The 18,593-nt window shown below is 29.7% G+C and overlaps 2 protein-coding genes across 4 annotated transcripts in view; one reads left to right on the top strand and one right to left on the bottom strand.

Annotated features, from left to right (window-relative positions):
- Positions 1–4,100, top strand: part of LOC129958712 (E3 ubiquitin-protein ligase goliath-like) — a 77,184-nt gene extending 73,084 nt beyond the window's left edge. Inside the window, exons 5-7 of one of the 2 annotated variants that reach the window (XM_056071361.1) lie at positions 1,875–1,957; positions 2,977–3,073; positions 3,585–4,100. In XM_056071361.1, the coding sequence (XP_055927336.1) occupies positions 1,875–1,957; positions 2,977–3,073; positions 3,585–4,022 (618 nt within the window). In that variant the 3' untranslated portion in view covers positions 4,023–4,100. Of the gene's footprint in view, positions 1–1,874; positions 1,958–2,976; positions 3,074–3,458 lie in introns of both variants that reach the window. The other variant, XM_056071362.1, reaches the window with a different exon arrangement.
- Positions 4,101–5,576: 1,476 nt separating this feature from the next.
- Positions 5,577–18,593, bottom strand: part of LOC129958052 (uncharacterized) — a 29,191-nt gene continuing 16,174 nt past the window's right edge. Inside the window, exons 4-6 of one of the 2 annotated variants that reach the window (XM_056070208.1) lie at positions 17,323–17,370; positions 9,809–10,006; positions 5,577–7,859 (exon numbers count right to left, since the gene is read on the bottom strand). In XM_056070208.1, the coding sequence (XP_055926183.1) occupies positions 7,660–7,859; positions 9,809–10,006; positions 17,323–17,370 (446 nt within the window). In that variant the 3' untranslated portion in view covers positions 5,577–7,659. The remainder of the gene's footprint in view (positions 7,860–9,808; positions 10,007–17,322; positions 17,371–18,593) is intronic. The other variant, XM_056070209.1, reaches the window with a different exon arrangement.

Here is an 18,593-nt window from a genome sequence, read left to right as displayed (position 1 = left end):
CTCTAGATTCAGTAAAAATGTCATATTTACGCCATAGATAACAATATTTAATAACTATTGTTTTCCATTATCCTGCAGAGGCATCCACGGCCTCTTCCAAGGGTCTCCTTTTGTTTGAGAGTATGCGAGAAAATTTTTGGGAAACCACACTCACTGGTTTATATTTTTGTGTATTAGGTAAAATTTTCTGCCACTGCAAACATCTTTAAAAATTTATTTGTTATGCAATACTTGTCGTATGTCAGAACTATTTAAACTCTTCAATTAAATATAAGTCCTTTTGTCATTTTAATGGCTTTAGAACCCCAGGCATGATCATTTATTAAGGAAAGTGCGTAATGTTTGTTCATTTCACAAAGTATTGTAAATGAAAATTAGTTGAAAAATTAAGAGAATTTTATGTTTTTTTTTTTAGAGAATTTTATGTTTGTTTTTCGACATTCAAAATTTATATTTTATCGATATATAATGATATCGAATGATGAAATAAGGAAAAATCTTTATTTTTCTTAAAAGCAATAAACAACATCCAATCATTAATAATTCAGCTTGAAATTCATTAAAAGTATTCTCTGCAATTGTTGCTTAAAAAATTACTAATTGTGTGAAATTATATATCTTTGTTTCTTCTATCTAAAAAAATATTTTTCCATTAACTTACTATGTTTTATCTTTTCGTCGCAAGTTCAGTATTCATTAAAAAATCATTTTGTTATCTCACTTAATTCCTTTCTTTCTGTTTTCTGAAAAAAAATATATTGATATAAATGAAAGTAGAAATCTTTGGCGATGACATCGAATAAAAACCCTATGTGACATTCCTTTAATTGCTCTGTGGTAACTTAATTAATCCAATAAATCACTCGATATTCTTCTATTATCAACATTAATTGCATCGCTAATGAATGTCTCCCGTTATGTGAACAGCTTTATTCATTAAAATATTTCAGACCAGACAATTTTTTTTTTATTTTTCTATTAAACCTTATTATTCTCTTAATATTTTTATGAATACATTAATGGCAATTAAAAAATTAAGCTATTGCCTCTGAATAAGATTTATGGCGAAATTTTGCTTTTTTTTTATTTTCTTTTTTATGGACTGTAAAAAACTCTAGCAATCAGAAAATCTGGCTTTGAAATTTAAATGAATCTTTATGTTATAGATCTTACCGATTTCGAAACAATTATTTTCTTATCAATTTCGAAAAAAATATTTTTGAACCTTTATTTTTGTATTTATAAATCTATAAATGTGATGACTTAAAAACAGAACTCACAAAATGAATGAAGTTCGATATGTGAACATATGCTCTAAACGTTTAGATCTCTATTAAATTTTGAACGAAATCCGGTAAATGAAATACTGCCTATCTATTTGCATGCACGTACACATAACAATTCAAAAACACACAGAACCGGAAGAAATAAATTTTGTGTATGGTTTATCAATCTGTCAATCCGACTTTGTGTAAATGAACATAACTTAGTAGACGCAACAACGTGTAAATGAACATAACTTAGTAGACGCAACAACGTGTAAATGAACATAACTTAATAGACGCAACAAACTGGATAGATAAAAACCGAACATGTGATCAATAAACTATTATTGTAGATCTCTATCCCATTTAGTACAAAATCTGACAAAAGTCAATCTGCCTATTTCTCTGTCTCTGTTTATTGACATCAACGTAACTCAAAAACACAATGAGCGAGATAGTTGAATAAGCAAGTGGTTCTTAGACACAAATTTTAAATTTTCCTCCATTTTTGCTATCAATAAACCTTTCATTATTCAGTTTCTTCAGTGAAACGTCTATTAATATTGATAAAGAGAACCTGAATCGTATTTGTTCTATTACTGTTTTTAGGAAAATGAAGATGATTTTGAATGTTGCGCCATCTGCATCGAGCACTTTCAACATGGCGAGCTTATCCGATCATTGCCATGCAAGTAGGTATCACCTAATATGAAAATTTACATTAAAAATTGCCTTATTTTTCTTCTACATCCAACAACGGTGAACTCTTCATTGAATTATTCATATCTCAAGTTTCAGAGTTCCTAAATTTTTTTTTCTCAGTAAAATGTTTCATAAGGAGCTGTCAGCGAATCCAGTACTTTAAATTCTTCATTAGACACAATACTTTACAGATTCTGTAGGTCGCCAAAATAATGAATTTTTAAAGCGATTGTTATTTGCCAAATGTGACAATACAAAAAAATTTTATTTGCAACCTTTCAGAACTTAAATTGCATGTTTCTCAAGTGACTTTTTAACGGTTGGCGAGCATTTCGCGTTTTTGCGAAGAAGCGACTCCGAAGCTTAAGTCTAACCAATAAATGCGGCAAAATGAAAGTTAACAATGAACTCAAAGATACTTGATGTCTGTTCTATTTTATTTTTTGTTTTATTTCATAATTACCTGTTTACAATATACAATTTTTTTTCTCGTGTCATGTGAATTTTTTCTGCTACATCGTTTTAAAGTTTTGTATAGACAATTATATGCCTAATGTAAATATATTTGAGGAATAATTTGAAGTATATTTACAAAGAGCAGTTTAAAATGTATAAGCCTCGAAACTGAAAATATATGACTTTTCATACAATATGATAATTGGCAAATGGCTCCTATTCACTGCCAACCAATTTACTCTGAGATATGCTCTTCATATCCATGCTATTGCTTTAAAAATTCTTTTCAGCAGTTTTTCTTACCAAAAATGAAAATCACTACTGCTGTAAGCATAATCCTTCTCCTCCAGTTGTCGGTGCTCTACAAAGCTAATCCTTAACATTTTGACACTACTAGATATAATTATAAAATAAAGAAATTCTTCTTTGGCCTACAAATAATTAGAAGTGATTGTTACATCAAAATAATACTAATGATAAAACGTGCGCATATTTTGTTGATATACAACAATAAAGATTTGTACAAAATGCATTTTAACCTTCCTTCTTACAGCCATTGCTTTCATAAAATTTGCATTGACCCTTGGTTGTTGGAACAGAGATCATGCCCAATGTGCAAACTGGATATTCTTCTTCATTTTGGATTAGTGGTAAGTATCCTTTTTTTGATTTGCAATTGGCCTAAGTCTTTATTAAGTTTTAACTTTACAGTCTTAACTATTCACTATACTTTTTCTAAAAAAAGCTTGGTGGCATTTTTTTTTCTTTTGCATGTTTAAAAGCATGTTTTTTTATTTTGTTTCTTAGATGAGAATTTTCATTTTTGTGTAATATTAACTATCAAAATCCTTTGAAAAATATTTCTTACAAAAGTGTAAAATATATAAATTTTTATTTGTGATTAGAAATATATGGAGTCAATTCACGTGATGTCATTGTTAATCATAAAAGCAATTAATTTCGTATCTCATCAAACAAATGCATGTTTTCTTAATCTCAGATGCGATATCATCTTATCCCTTTTTTTTATCCAAGATTCCTACTAGGAACCAATTCGGGGGCCCACGCTACATCGTGAACATGAATTGACTCCAGAGCACCTAGAAAAGTGAGAATGAAAAATGACTTTATTCAAACCACTTTTAATGATATGCTTTCCAGTACACAGGAAGTCAAGAAAGTGTGCTAGAAATCGATGATGACGACTTTTTCAGACCACGCCACAGTTTAGCGGAACATGACATCGTCTTAGTTCAAAACCAAAGACGCCACTCTAGTGTCCGAGTGGCCATCTCCAGACGAGAAGACCGAGCCACTTCTCCTTGTAGTTTATCCTCCCTCAATCCCGATGCTGTGGTAGAGCAGTCATTTGTCTGTACTACCGTCGATATGTCCGATGTTGCTGTTAACACCAGCGATCCACCGTCAGAGGCTGATTACGAAAGCAGTGAAGACAGATGGACTTCACCGTTCCCTAAAAAATTTCAGCCACTGACCAATAGAGGGAGCGTGGAGGCACTGGCCTTGCAATGTACATCCACAGTTATGACCACAGAAGAAGAGAACTATGAAATCTGTGATTTAACTTTCGAAGATTAACAACCGAGTCAAAGCAAAGTATTCAATGTGATAATCCTTTTTTGAAAATGCTTGTTCTTAGAAGAATTCGTTGTAGTACTGAACATGGTATGTAATCGGAGAGTCTTTGCTCGGTTCTTTACATGTTATCGATGTATTCTTATCAATGTTGAATTTGTGTACAGTAAATATCCATGTTGAGTGCATATCTCAGTGTATTCATTTATTTTCCAGTGTGGCCACAAAATTTATCAGAAACTATTGTTTAATATTTAGCATAATATTTAGCATAATATTGTTTGATAATATTTTTATTTTCAATTAAAACTAAAGTAATATGAAATGTTTAATATAACTCTGGTTCAAAAATTAATTTCCAATTATAATTGAAAATATAAATATGTTGAGCCTCTTTCAAATCAAGGTAAGTAGGTTTTTTCCCTTTTATTTTCAGCAGTTCAGAATAGCTATTTGTCCAGAGAAGTATTAAATTCATTTATATGAAAAAGGAGCTGCTCATAAAAGTTTCTGAATATGGTATAAATACTTTTATGTCATTATATTTTAAGTATTTTTGCAAGTAATTATTTTAATTTTAAGCTCTTTGGCCATGTTTGTGTCAACTGCTATGTCACAAAAAAGTTAGTTCTGTAGTACCTATTTATTCCACTTATGAATAAACTAGATGTTCATTTGGAGAGTGAGCCTTACTTTTGTAACATTTCGTTATGCAATTCAAAATAAAACCCATATTAACAATTACAAAAAAAAATTAATATTTTCTGAATATTGTAGGATTTTCGGAATATCGTGCTACATCATGGAAATATCGTACAATATTTTGGGCTCATTGGGGATAAACTCATTTTAAATTTAAAGTCGTAAAGTTTAAAGTCGTTTATATTCATTTATAAGACTTTACTTGTTGTTATAGCATACAGAAACATACAGTTTTGTTTCTAGTTTTTACTTCTTCGTAAGTATAGAGAAAATATTCTATTCTTCAAAAGAATTCAAAATCGAGACTTGGAGGACTCTACACATTTCAGACTTCCTTGAGCTCGAAAAACACGTTTCTTTCCCAGAAAGACAGACAAACATAATGGCAAAGATAACTCAAAATGGTTCTGAGCAAGCCAGTTGAAATTGGGTATGTGGTCTCTCCATAAAATTTGTAGATTTCTATCAAATTTTGAGCGAAATCTATTCAGTAAAACTCTGTCAGTCTGGCTGCCAGTTAATACAATAACTATAAAACTAAAAGAACTAGATGGAAAAAATTTAGTAAGCAAATTTATTATTGAAGTGCAGATACCCGTCAAATTTGAAATTTAATCTGTCAGGAGATTGACTTTCAGTTGATATGTACATTCACAATCCCATTAACGTGGTAACTCAAAAGTGAAGTGGCCTAAATATATCAAATTTGGCATGTGATTTTGTGAGTACAGTTTTAGATCTGTGCTAAATTTCGGTCTCAATCGGTTCTGGAAAACTAAACACAATTGAATTACGAGAACTATTAGCCACATGCCCACAAAAACAATGAATTAACCGCCAAAAAAGTCGCCAAGGATTGTACGATATACTACGTAAAAATGCTAAATTTAAGCCAAGGATCGTAACTATTGTTCCCAATGCAGGGCAAGGTATTCGCTGCCATATACGAGTTTCAAAACTTTATGAGGGATGAAGGGGAAGGGACAACAACTTTGTGAGTGAGAATGCGAGAAAAATTCGGGGAAAACCCCTTCCGCTGGTTTACTTTTGTTGAGTACTTCGCAATAGTAGTGAAAGAATTTAAAACAGACACATTTGTATGAATCACACACAAAACTAACATATACTTTATTTTACAAATATGTATCTTATTGTTTTTAAGAATACTTAATTACTGGATATAATTACTCCAAATCTCAATGCTACATGAATATTCTGAAAATAAAGGTAAGATAAAATCGCTAATTTTTTGCATTTCTTTTGATTTCAAAACAAGTTTTCAAACATGTTTTGTCATCAGGAGAGTTTTTTTTTCTCGTGTTACTGAATAATATGTATTATGTCAGTGATTTGGAGCATGTTCTGAAGGACTGGACAGCATCACAACCGACATATATGATAAACCTAAATATAGTGAAGATCGACTGACTTATTTACACATATTTTGATGTAAAATTTTCTCAAAAGTTTCTTTTTTAGAATTTTGATGTGTTTTGAATTTAAATTTCTAAATTCAAAAATTTATAATCATGAAAAATCACATTAGTTATCCATCTCTTTCTATTTAGTACTTAATAAGTATGACATAACTTCTCCGAGGAAGATTGTTTAATTCTTTCAAGAATTTCAAAATGCTGGTTGTTGAAGCTAAAATTTTTCGGAGCAAATTTCAAGGAACATCTTTAAGTTATTAATTACTAATGCAATTAAATTTAACCCTTAGATGCATCATTTTTAACATTTGCATTTAAAAATAATTTTACTTAATTTATGTTTTGTGGGTTATCGAAAAAATAATTTATTAGCCTAAGTTGCATTTCAAAAATTAATTAATTATTTTTTTAAAAAATTTAACTTATAAAGAAATGATGAAAGAAAACTTTAAAAGAAATAACGCCTTCATTAGAGATAGGGCAAAGAGAACATTCTGTAGATTTGTTTGCAACAGTATGCACATTGGTATGAATGACTTATACATATGAAAATTCCTAATTAATACCATAAAATTTTCCAAATGTTAAAATTCTTAGGCACTATTCGAGAATCTAAAAAGTTTCTTTGATTATATTTTTGATTTAAATTCTTGAGGATTAGGCAAAATCTAGACAAAAATATCTTATCTTGTATTCTAGACTTTTTTCATCCATGCGTTCTAAACTTAATTTATTAATGTTTGAATATTTTGTGGGGAAAAAACTACTTATACTCACCGAATCCATTACATACTTATGTTTCCTTCTTTCCTGCATTTGGACGTGGAACTTTGTTGCATTTATTGCCCAAAACAAAAGCATATATGCATTTTCCTTCAATGGCTTAATGATAATTCCGCTTACAATAATGCCCTTTTTAGAACTGAAAATACCAGATATTTACCTGGAAACAGTCACCCACAATTTTGAACAAATTGAAGCAATGAAAATGTTCATTAATCGAGAAGCCTCTGTCTTCAACAATACTAAAATCATTAATCATTAAAATCATTAAATCATGCCTTTATTAGGAAATTTGGGCTAGTAAATGAATATCAATTATTGATAAAAATATTGGATGTAATATGGTTGAACTCTCGATAATATAGTTTCAAGGCAAATACTGAAAAAATACGTGTGAAATAAATTGTGAAAGTTTTAGTTCCTTTAAATATAATAAAATTTTTAAATTACTAGAATTTCGTGAATTCAAATATTTTATGCTCCTTTTGCACATGTCACAGAATATTTTTTGTCCATCTCTGCAATTTTTCACATAATGTTACATGCCGTTTAGATGAAAAAATTATATAGTTTTTATGTAGATTTCTCATCCATTTGGCATTATATATCTTTTATGATGTTTGGCTTTTCTGTACGTGCTATATCTTTGACTTTCACGATCACTGCAACTTTTAAATCACCCTTAATTTGTTAACTTAAAATTAACTTTTGAATCAGGACAATCAAACTTTAGTACCGATTTCTTGATTTTGTTCTCTTCCAAATAAAATATAAACTGTGAATAAAACAGCAAACAATGACAATGTAAGAAAAATGGAATTTAAAAGCCAAAATGAATATAAATAAAGAGTCTTGTGGCAATATAACTGGCTGGATTCGTCCAAGTAATTTGGCGCATATGCTCCATACACCCAGTAACAACCTAAAAAATAAGAAAAAGTTTTCTAAGTAACTAAAAGTAAAAAGTTATATAATTTAGACATATATAAACCTGATTAATCCAAAACATGACATTTCGTGATAGTAAAACCTATTTTTAGAACACGAAGCGGGTCAGAAAATTTAGTTTCCGAGACTTTTTACGATATGAGTTCCAAATAAATTTTCTTGAAATGCAATTGTGTTAGAACTTTAACTGGGGAATGAATAGCTCGTTACCGGTCCCCGTTTTTACTCAAAGAAGCGCATCAACTAAAGCACTTTGAAGAATCATTTGTAAAATTCTAAAAATATTTACAAAAATCATAGAAAGGCATTTGTTTTAACCCTTTCACTACTAACTCGGCCGACGTTCTGGCATAGGGGTAGCGCGTCTTCCCCGTGATCTGGACGTCCTGGGTTCGAGTCCCGGGTCGGGCATGGTTGTTGTTTATCTGTTCTATCTGTGAGATGTGAGAATGTACCCCCTGTAAAAAGGGGCTGTGCAATGTGATACGTGAGTAGCAAAATCGTATTATTGGCCCTAGCTGGCGCTACTAAAAAAACAAGAGATGCTCTCTCTCGGCTTAAAATCGCTGACTTTGATCAGCGGGCTTGTCCATGGCAAATGTCATCAGAAACAACAACTACTAACTCGACTGCGAATGTTCTAAACTAGTAAACCCTTTTTGGATCGGTTTCTGCTTCAAACGGGAGGGAGGGGTGCAAGATGTAAATTATCGCTTACGATACTCTAATTTTACATCCTAAATTCCTCGTTTGAAAAAAAAAACAATTCAGAAATGGTCCATTGGTATGCAAATTGAATATTCAGGTGAGTAAGAAGAGAGTTACAATCATGGTGCCGAGTAGCAATTTACGGGCGTTTTTCATATTTATTTTAACACTGCAGGTTAATTCTTAAAAAAAAATTCCTTTAGTTGTTTGACGAAGAAATTTATTCAATCGTTCTTCATATTTCTTTCTTTGAAGAGTGGGAAATATTGGCTGGTAATACATAAAGACATCGTTTTTTCCTCATACACAACACAAATCGAAGAGTAGCGTCGGCTGTTTTTTAACATCTCGATTAAAAAACAACGAAAAAAAAATACTAACGAAAAATGTAAAGTTTTCTCTACTTGATTTTGCATTTTAAAGATAAGAAAATTCACTAAAAGTTATATAATTAAGGAAAAAAATCACTGCCTTGTATAAATACATTTAGAGATATATATAGAGAGATAATTAAATTGTTTTTCAAAAAATTTAAAAACTTTGCTAATGCATTTTATTTCTACATGCATCTTTAAATTTGGAGAAAACTTTTATTAATTAATACTAAACCTTATACGTAGATAATAAATAAATAAAATTAGATTAGATTAGATAATAGAGATATTTTTTATATGTATAGCTAATTAATTTCGTGTATGTACATTTCTGTAAACATTGTACTATGTGTTTCAAAACTTAGCTTGTTCTAGAAATGACTAATTACATCAATACTTTTACAGGGAAATGACATAAGATATCGGTAACTTCAAATTTTGAGAGAAAAATTATTAAAATTCCTACTACAGTTGCGTATAATATACCATTTCTAAAAAAGTAAAATCGATTTATGAGAAAGCTTGATTTCCCTCTCCAGAAACTACAGCAAAACAGAAACAGAGTTTCTACCGAAATTACATTACAACTGGAATAGAATTTATGCAAAAACTGCAACAGAATTGAAACAGAACATCTGCAGAAACTAGAACACCAGCAAAAAAAAAAAAAAAACTAAAACACTTGGTTTTTAGTTATTTTTTGTATTCTATAGATTCATTTCATCAAGCTCATTATTTTACTATTGAGAATAAAAAATGGATAAATAATTAGGAATTTTTTTAATTTAAAGAAATTTATTTAGAAAATTTAACTTTTAATTTTAAAGCAAATCTCACCTACCGGCAATGAACCATCCTATATGAAAAAGCACAACAAGTAAAAATATTTTCTTGTAGCACTCTTCATCCTCATCACTTTTCTTCGACATCATATTTAATTTCCTTAATACCACAATAGAAGATAAAAATCCAGCTCCTCCGACAACTAGAAAGACAGGTATCATCGATTGAGTTGGGCAACTGTACATGTAAGCGCTACCTGTAAAGTACAATAACATTTTTAAAAGAACATTGTAAATAATAAATTTTATCAGATAAATTAATACCATAAAATAATCAAACCGTTTTTAAAAACACAATTTATAAGCGTACTAAAATGCAAAAATTACTTTTTTAACAAATTTAGTGAAACTTTGCAATTTTGGAGCAAAAAATACAAAATAAATTAGAATTTTAATCAAATTAAAAAAAATATTTAAATTTTTGACGGATACTAAGCAATTTTCTTTCATTAAATTTTCACTGTGTCATAATTTCTTAATAAATTGTTTTTAAAATTATTCAAAAAGCACTGATTAGAATCCTAATCTTCTAAGAAGTTGTGTTTGAAATATTTTCAATTGGGAAAGGAGGAAAATTCCTCTACTTCAAGAAACCAATGATAAAATCGAACAATGCAATAATCATAGCAGTTATCTTATCCTCTGATATTTATTTCCTTGATGCTCATAGATGGTACGTTCATTTTCATTTCTTTATACTATTTCCTTTGATATTTTCTATTGTAACTTCCAATTAAACAATTTTGATCAAAATATTTTATTCCAAGGTTATTGCGACTCCATTTGAAAAATTTAAATACCTATCCAAGCGAAAAAAAATTGATAATTTCAGAATATGCATGCACTGCATGTATACATCTGCATATTTTATGCCTAGACGTATCAATGCGGTAGAAATTGGTATAGGAATACGTATATATTTTCAAATAACTTACTTAGTGAGATAAAATATACAATTTTTAAAATTCTTCGAAAAAGTTTATTAAACGCTTCAGTAATTAATTTCACAAAGTTACGTGGGCAATTGGTTTTTCAAAAATATTCAATAAGTTTTATTAAAAAGCGGCATTTACAAAAATATATTGCTTTGTCTATTTAATGTTACCAACAGATCAATGAAATTGGGCATCGCATACTAAACAGAAAAGGGTGTTAAAACAAGCTTTTGATAAAACATATTAAAAGATAATTGCTAAATTTCATTTGTTTCGTACTTTTATTTATTAATTTGGGAAGAAAACTAAATACTTGAATTGCTGGATTTATACTTTTCTTTGTGAATTAGTAAAAGTTTAGTGCAAACTACAAAACATTTTGATACAGAAAATAGCCTTTTATAAAGTCTTTCAAGTATTTAAGTATTAAATTAGACTTTATGATCTAATATTTGCTTATATGTATACTAAATAGATATTAAGATAAAAAGAGAAAAAAAAATGCTGATAAGCTTTTCATTTATTCATTAAAATTTTTATTAAATCTTTACTACTAGAATCTTGAAGAAAAAAAATCATTACTTGAAAATTTTATATGAATTTTTTAAGAATAATATTTCAGATTCTGCACGGTATCTGAAATGTTAATGCTCAAATTCTATTCCGAAATTAACATCAACCACGTTTCGCTCATATAGAATATAAATATTTTTTTTTTCTGAAACAGAATTTCAGAATAATAATGAATCTACAGTCGTCAATTTCTGAAATTCAGAATCAGGAATAATTAAAGATCTAGAATTTTGTTTCTCTCAAGGTCACATTAACTTCTGAACTTCATTATAACATCGAGACTTACACATTTTTCTCAGCCATTCATCCAACTGATTTAGTTACACATACAATTCAACCAATAAGAAAACACGGCAACCATTGTGTTTGTTTTCGAATTTAAAAAAAAGGTAAGTAAAAGATATGAAAATCAGTTTTGGGTAATGACTGAAAAGTAGGTAAGTTTTTTTAAGTAAGTTTTTTGAAAATTGCATCACATTATGTTTCACAAAAATGAGTTTTAGTGTTTGCATGGCAACAATTTCTTCAACATAATTTTCAGATCAGAAACAAACATAAAAAAGATAACCACCAACTAATAATGAAAGAAGTTATTATAATGGCTATATGATGTTGTTTTATTTATCATATACTGTTAGCAGTTACAAAATATTATTTAAAAACTTCAGTCACAAATAAAAGAAACGATATTTTAACTCTTAACCACTAAATAAAATTGATCGAGATTTTGTAAAAAAGTAAACTAACAAACGTTTAAACATAGATACTTACTGCTTATTAAATGATAATTACATTTTTATAAACGTATTGCTATACCACAAAGACAAAAAAGCTGTCTCCAAATAATTCAATTCGGGATTGGTGAACAAGATATCAATAGTAACCCGACCATGCATCCACCCCTCGGTTATAACGTATCTTTGACGTAACTCGAACCCACACAATTATTTTCCCCATTAGGGAAGCGAGGCCTGCCTACTTATATGGCAATTTTTCATTGCTATATTTAAGGTGCCTTCCCGTTGGGGTAAAACCTTTTGTGATTACCCTGTACACCACATCATTATAATTTTCTTTGTACATATATATTATTTATGCTATTTTTACTTCCTTTAATTGCCTAGTATTTGATTCTATTGATTTTCATTCTGAAGGACCTCATTATAAATGTGGCTAGTGTTGGTTGTCGATTTGGCGTTCAGATCATTTGCGATTTTCTTTGGTGCTTACCAAATGGATGGAATGATTCTTTGCTGCCCATTTTTCACCATTTGGTTTGGGCTGAGTTTGGGAGTTTGGATGTCGAATTACACCGAACCCTAAAACATGGCAGGTGTAGATTCATTGCGGTTATATCTTTTTTTTTTTTTTTTGCATGCAAAAATACACTAGAAAGTTACTTAAAATTAGAGAATAAATCGTGTCATCACAATTCCTTATTAGGAGTGACACATATCAATTTTCAATCATGAAATTGTAAATCCTATAATTGATTGTACTTTTGTTCCTTACATGTGAAAATTGTTTGAATCTACATAAATTCTAAAGACAATGAATAAATGAAAGAACAATTATATCAACTTACTACTATGTTATGATGTTAAAAATAGAGAAGATTTTGAATACAAATTTATAATTTTATGTATATATTCTAAAATTTTTAATTCCAATAATGTTAATGATTTTAATTTCTCAAAAATGAAAACTATACACATCGAGAATAAAATTCTTTTATAGCAAAACTGGAGAAGAAAAATAATAATCATTTCTAAGTATATTTTTATGTAAATACTAAAATTTCTCGTTTGGAGTCATGTATCTTATTATAGTCATATAAATATCAACATAATATTGTTTCATTCATCGTTTTCTTCATATAAATTTTTAAAAAAACGGCGTATAAAACTTTAAAAAAATTTTAAATATAAAAATTTAATTAAAAAGAAATTTGTATTATAAAATAAAAATAAATTAAAATTCAATAATCGTAATTAATAAAATTAAAACTTAATAGCCATAGCAGAGATGAAAATTTTTCTCTTCTTAAACAAATGTAAGCTCTTTTATTTGTCGGGTATTTACCGCAATAAGCAGTCTAAAATGTGATTTCTTATACTTTCCTGACAGAAGCAATCGACCAGAAAAATCAAGTAACACAAACATTTTGCAATCAATTACTTTTTACTTATCAGTGAGCTGAATTAATTAAGTAAAGCTGAAGGCAGACATTTGTTTTAATGCTCTTGGAGAATTGTCGCGGTGGAACATGGAATGGGCGTTTTAATCAAATATTAGATGTTGTTATAATAAATTAAAAAGATTGGATGGACATATGCATTCACATATTCCTTATTCTGATGAAATCAAGACACGAGAATTCATTACAAGGAAATTCCATTGTACTGAATTTAATATGAATCTTCAATTTATGTGTAGAGCATCCATTAAATATTTTGATATTAAGATTGGGGTGGTCTGATAGTGAATTACAACAGAATTTAATACAGGATAATTTAATTTTGTGGATTTAAATTATGTGCTTAACGTTCGGTAGATATTATGATCTTAAAAATGATATCATAATATTTACCATCCATCGGATTTTTCAAACTGTTGATCCAAATCATTGAACTGGAATTTTATTAGAGAATTATTAAGACTATTGTAGTAACGTTTAGGCTTCCAGAATGGGAGATAATTGGATCGAGACTCGATTCCTTGGAAGAAGGATAGAAAATGTTAAATTCGTCTTTCATTAATTAGTTTTTTAATGGATTAAAGTATCGTTTCAAATCTACAAAAAGATTATTTTAAGATGGACCTCGTAGATTCAAAGCGTAACCAACGAGGGCAACATCTGAGATTGCACTCTCCCTGCAAATTTTCACACCGTACCAACAGGAAGTCGCCTAATTTTTGATTGAATAAATATGATGCAGATTCATTTATATGGTGGATTCATCCACTTGATATCACCTGAAATATAGGTAGAAAACATTTAAAGTATAGGGGTTTGTTCTCGCTTCTGCGATGGGTATATAAAATAGTATGGGATAGAGTTACCTCCACTCCGATGGTGGTAGTATCGTTGTTCGAAGGTAAACGCATGTATCGTGCCGTAATGGAGACTATTATGCTGTGATCGCAGCGAACATTTTCTTTTTTGTGGCAACCTCGGTTATTCAGATATATATCAGGTGTAACTCTTTTATGGTTGTGTATACATGATATATAATCAGTGGAAGCCGCAACGAGGCCATTGCTGATCACATGGGTTTAATTAAACACCTTCCGTTGGTACGGCGTGAAAATTTAACGAACGTGAAACCTGATTAAATACTATCCTTGGAACAATGGTCAAACTTATGAGTTCCGTTCTAATACATTATCCTACTAATGTATTTGTTACTCAACAAACTAGTGTAGACAATTTAAACAGAAAAAAGTAACAAATTTTTTTGATGGATTCGTTAGTTTTCGTGTATATTATTATGTTTAAAACCTGTAGGGATTTTTAAACATTTATCTTCTAAGTTTAAAAGGAAGAAGTTGTGTTCTAAAATTTATTATGAAGAAATTTATGAATTATTAAGCATGAAAAATTATTATTATAAATATTTTATTATAGAGATTCAAAGTATCTCGAATTCCTCCAGGAGATATAACATTTCTGAAATATCTCTCAGTCACATTATCTCATAAATATTTGTTAACATGAATCAAATACACCCACATGGCTGTAGTTTATCTAATGCATATTTGATTAAACTTAAAGAATAAAATATCTTTCAGATCAAATACATATTTGGCATAGTTTTTCTTCAAAAGAGTTTATTTCAAGAACTAACAATTAATAAATAACTATTATTTCTTGAAAGAAGAATATAGAATTGAATATTTCATAAATTCTTTAGAGGAATATATCGATTGAAATTGGTTACTGAATATATACACAAAAGAATTAAGGTTGGAGTTTTGCTTGCATTTAGTTAGTTAACAATGTGGAATTAGAGACTCATATGTTAGCATATTTTCATAAGTCACTAATTTATTTTTTGACATCAGGGCCACTATGGGTTACAAATAGTTTCGGAATTGGAGGGTTGCGAATTCAAGACCTAATTTCTCCCAATATTCCCTGTAAAACAGGGCCAGGTACACAATTAACTCGGTCGAGATCGAACTTCCTCCCGCTGATATGTTGTGGAGATTAGGAGAAAGGGGATGGCTATCCAGATGTCGTCTCCGTTCTCTGAATATATTTCAAAATTCGAAAGTTCTTGAAAAAATAACCCTAGTGGAGCTCGACTCGAAAAGTTAAGTCAACAAGCAAAAACATTAATTTAAAAGGCATAAAGTACTGTGATGCTCAGAATGTTTCGGTATGCATTGTGAGGTCTCGATTTGCGTGTTTTTGCAAGGCTCATGGTGAATCATTGGCTTGAGGACTGATAGTAGAAGGGAGATGCTTCTTTCATCCATTTGAGAATGATGTCAGTTAATCAGTTACATACAAGATGAGCTTGCGTATCTTTGACAGTCAAAAATACCCGACAAGATCATTGCACCTCCCGAAGTAAGTGTTACCTGAGATGATATTTTTTTTATTGTGTAATAAATAATAAATGGAAAATAAACACATTAACATGTGCCTCTCATTACTATAAATGAGTAAGTTTTGCTGCTTCACAGTCCAAAATTCGCCTTTTCCTTTTTTAAACCTCTACTATTACATGTTAGCCTATGGTACTGATTTTTTTATTACTCGTTGAAGGGATTACTTAGTCATCTTATGATCCTAGGAGCCAAACATCATCATGCCGAAGCAGGGTGAGGTTGTCTTAGTCGGATTCAGAAGTTTGGGTCCTTTTTCAATAAATTAGTGAGCGCTTGGCTATCAGCTCTGTAGCGACGAGAACGATTTTAGAATTTCAAGGATTGGCCTCGTTATTTGCACACTGTTTATAATTATAAGATCGATCCAGAAATATATATCTAGCTGTTTAATATTAATGAAATCAATAAAAATAGGCCACCGAATAACTCATACAAAAGTAAGAGTGTGCAATTTGAAATTCAGAAATCAGAAATCTAATTTACAGGAAAGCACCATAAAAAAGAACGAAAAAAGAAATTCAAGCCATGCATTAAAATTCAATAAACGGGTTATTCAGTCCTATTTTAGTTCGAAAATGTCATTTATATTAATTTCTAAAATCAAATATTTAGTTTTGATCTTGGAAGTCGTTTGTAAAATCCCTGCTTTATGTGGGCAGTTCTTTTCATTTGTCATATTTGTACTGGAAAACTTTCCAATGAGTTACAATGAAGACTGAGTGACTAAAGAAGTTCTGTGCATAAAATAAAATAAAAACTGTATTAAATTGAATTTGTATGACGTCACAGTCATATATCAAACGTAACTGTGTATATTATTTAACATGAGAATATATGTTTTTTGGCATTTATACTGTGAATTCACATCCTCTGAAACAAGGAAAATTAAATATAACTTAAATTGATCTCCCTCACGTGAGCATAAATTTACTCCATTAAATTTATTATTATTTTTTTTGTATTGAAAAGACAAATTTGAAACATCTAATTAAAACTATAATTTAAACTAATAAAAACTAATAAAAAACTATAATTTCTAACATTCATAAATGTAAAATGAACATTTTAAAGTATTCGTTCAACTTCAAATTGTAATTATTAAAATAAAACTTGTCTTATGAGAATGATTAAAAATTGCAGAAATAGAGAATCTAATTACCGAAAAGTTTTGTATATTATATTCTTTTGACGAAAGAATATCAAATAGGATTTTCATATTTTTAGGCTCTATTTAGTTATTTGTTTGTTGGTTTTTTTTTCATTGCACAATTTTTCTTCTTTATTTTATTTTCTTCAATCTCTTAGACAGCGAAAAAAATCCACGAGAAAAAAGATTACATTTTACAAAGCACAATAGTATTAAAAAAAAATCAAACTTTTATACTCACCAACAATGATCATAGACAATGGAATGACGACTATAATGAAGAAACATACTAAAAACATAAGAAATAAACATTTTTTTAGTTTCAAATAAATCAACGGAAGCAATATTTTTATTTAAAAGAAAATAGAATTATAAGATGCTTTAAACAATTAAATATGCAATGTGATCACTTAATCTACACATCCACTCCCTCCCTTATTTTCAGAATAGCAAAACTATAGTCATTTAGTTTTAAATTTTAGTTATATTAACGTCCTGTTTGAAGCAACACTAGGGCTATTTTGGGACAGACCTCGTAAATTTGAACCGCGGTCAGATGACGAGGACGACACCTGAGCTGACACCCCCCTCTCCACACCAACCACACCAAAAACTATAGTCATAAAAGGGGTTCTAAGTAAAGCAAAGAGGCTGCAAACTACGGGATAAAACCACTTATTAGACAATGCAGTAGCCAAAATTGAAGTTGGCATTTCTAACTGATGAACGGAGCAAGATAAGATATTATGTAGTTCATCAGCTTCCACCGCGATCTTCCAACTACACTGTCTCTCTTTAGCGCTTCAGGAAGCCATCAAATATGCGGTTCATAAAAAATTAAGAGACTACAATGCCTCCCATTATATTTCCTCATCGTTCACAAATTTCTTGCTAACCAGAACATTCAATCGCCTCAACACCTATCCTATTCTCCAGATATATTTCCAGTACATTACGTTCTTTCTAAAAAAATGAATATGCAAACTAAAAGTCACCAATATCGATTTCCGAAGTGAATAACAGAAGGTTGGGGATTTGCTAACCCTAAACAACATCCAGACCACATTCCAGTTGTATCAAAAATGCCAAAACTAGTATAAAACTACTCAAAGTCACTGTTTTAAAGTTAATAATATTAACTTAGACGATTGATGAATTTTTCATCAGCAAAACAAAACCTGTAATTTGTAAACAACATGTCATAGTTAAATTTAAAATATTAAAAACATTGCAGTATTTAATCCGTATTATACAAATACGGACTATTTTTAAGTTGACAATTCCAAAAAAGGGTTTTAAAAATGTTTCATTCTTTTAATTAAAGTAAAATTAATCATGCATTTTGCAAACCGTCAAAGTCATAATTATAATTAATAAAGCGAATTATATAGGGAAGGATGTAATTTAAGAGCAACCTTAACTTAAACAAGTAAATTAAGGTTGTAATTTAATCAAGAATTTTAAGAGCAACCTTCTTGAAAAATGGTTGCTGAAACACTGGTTGAAAAATTA

The sequence above is a fragment of the Argiope bruennichi genome, chromosome X1 (assembly GCF_947563725.1).
Source record: "Argiope bruennichi chromosome X1, qqArgBrue1.1, whole genome shotgun sequence".
Taxonomy (NCBI): domain Eukaryota; kingdom Metazoa; phylum Arthropoda; class Arachnida; order Araneae; family Araneidae; genus Argiope; species Argiope bruennichi.
Note: the sequence above shows the minus strand (reverse complement) of the source record. Positions and strands in the feature narration are given on the sequence as shown.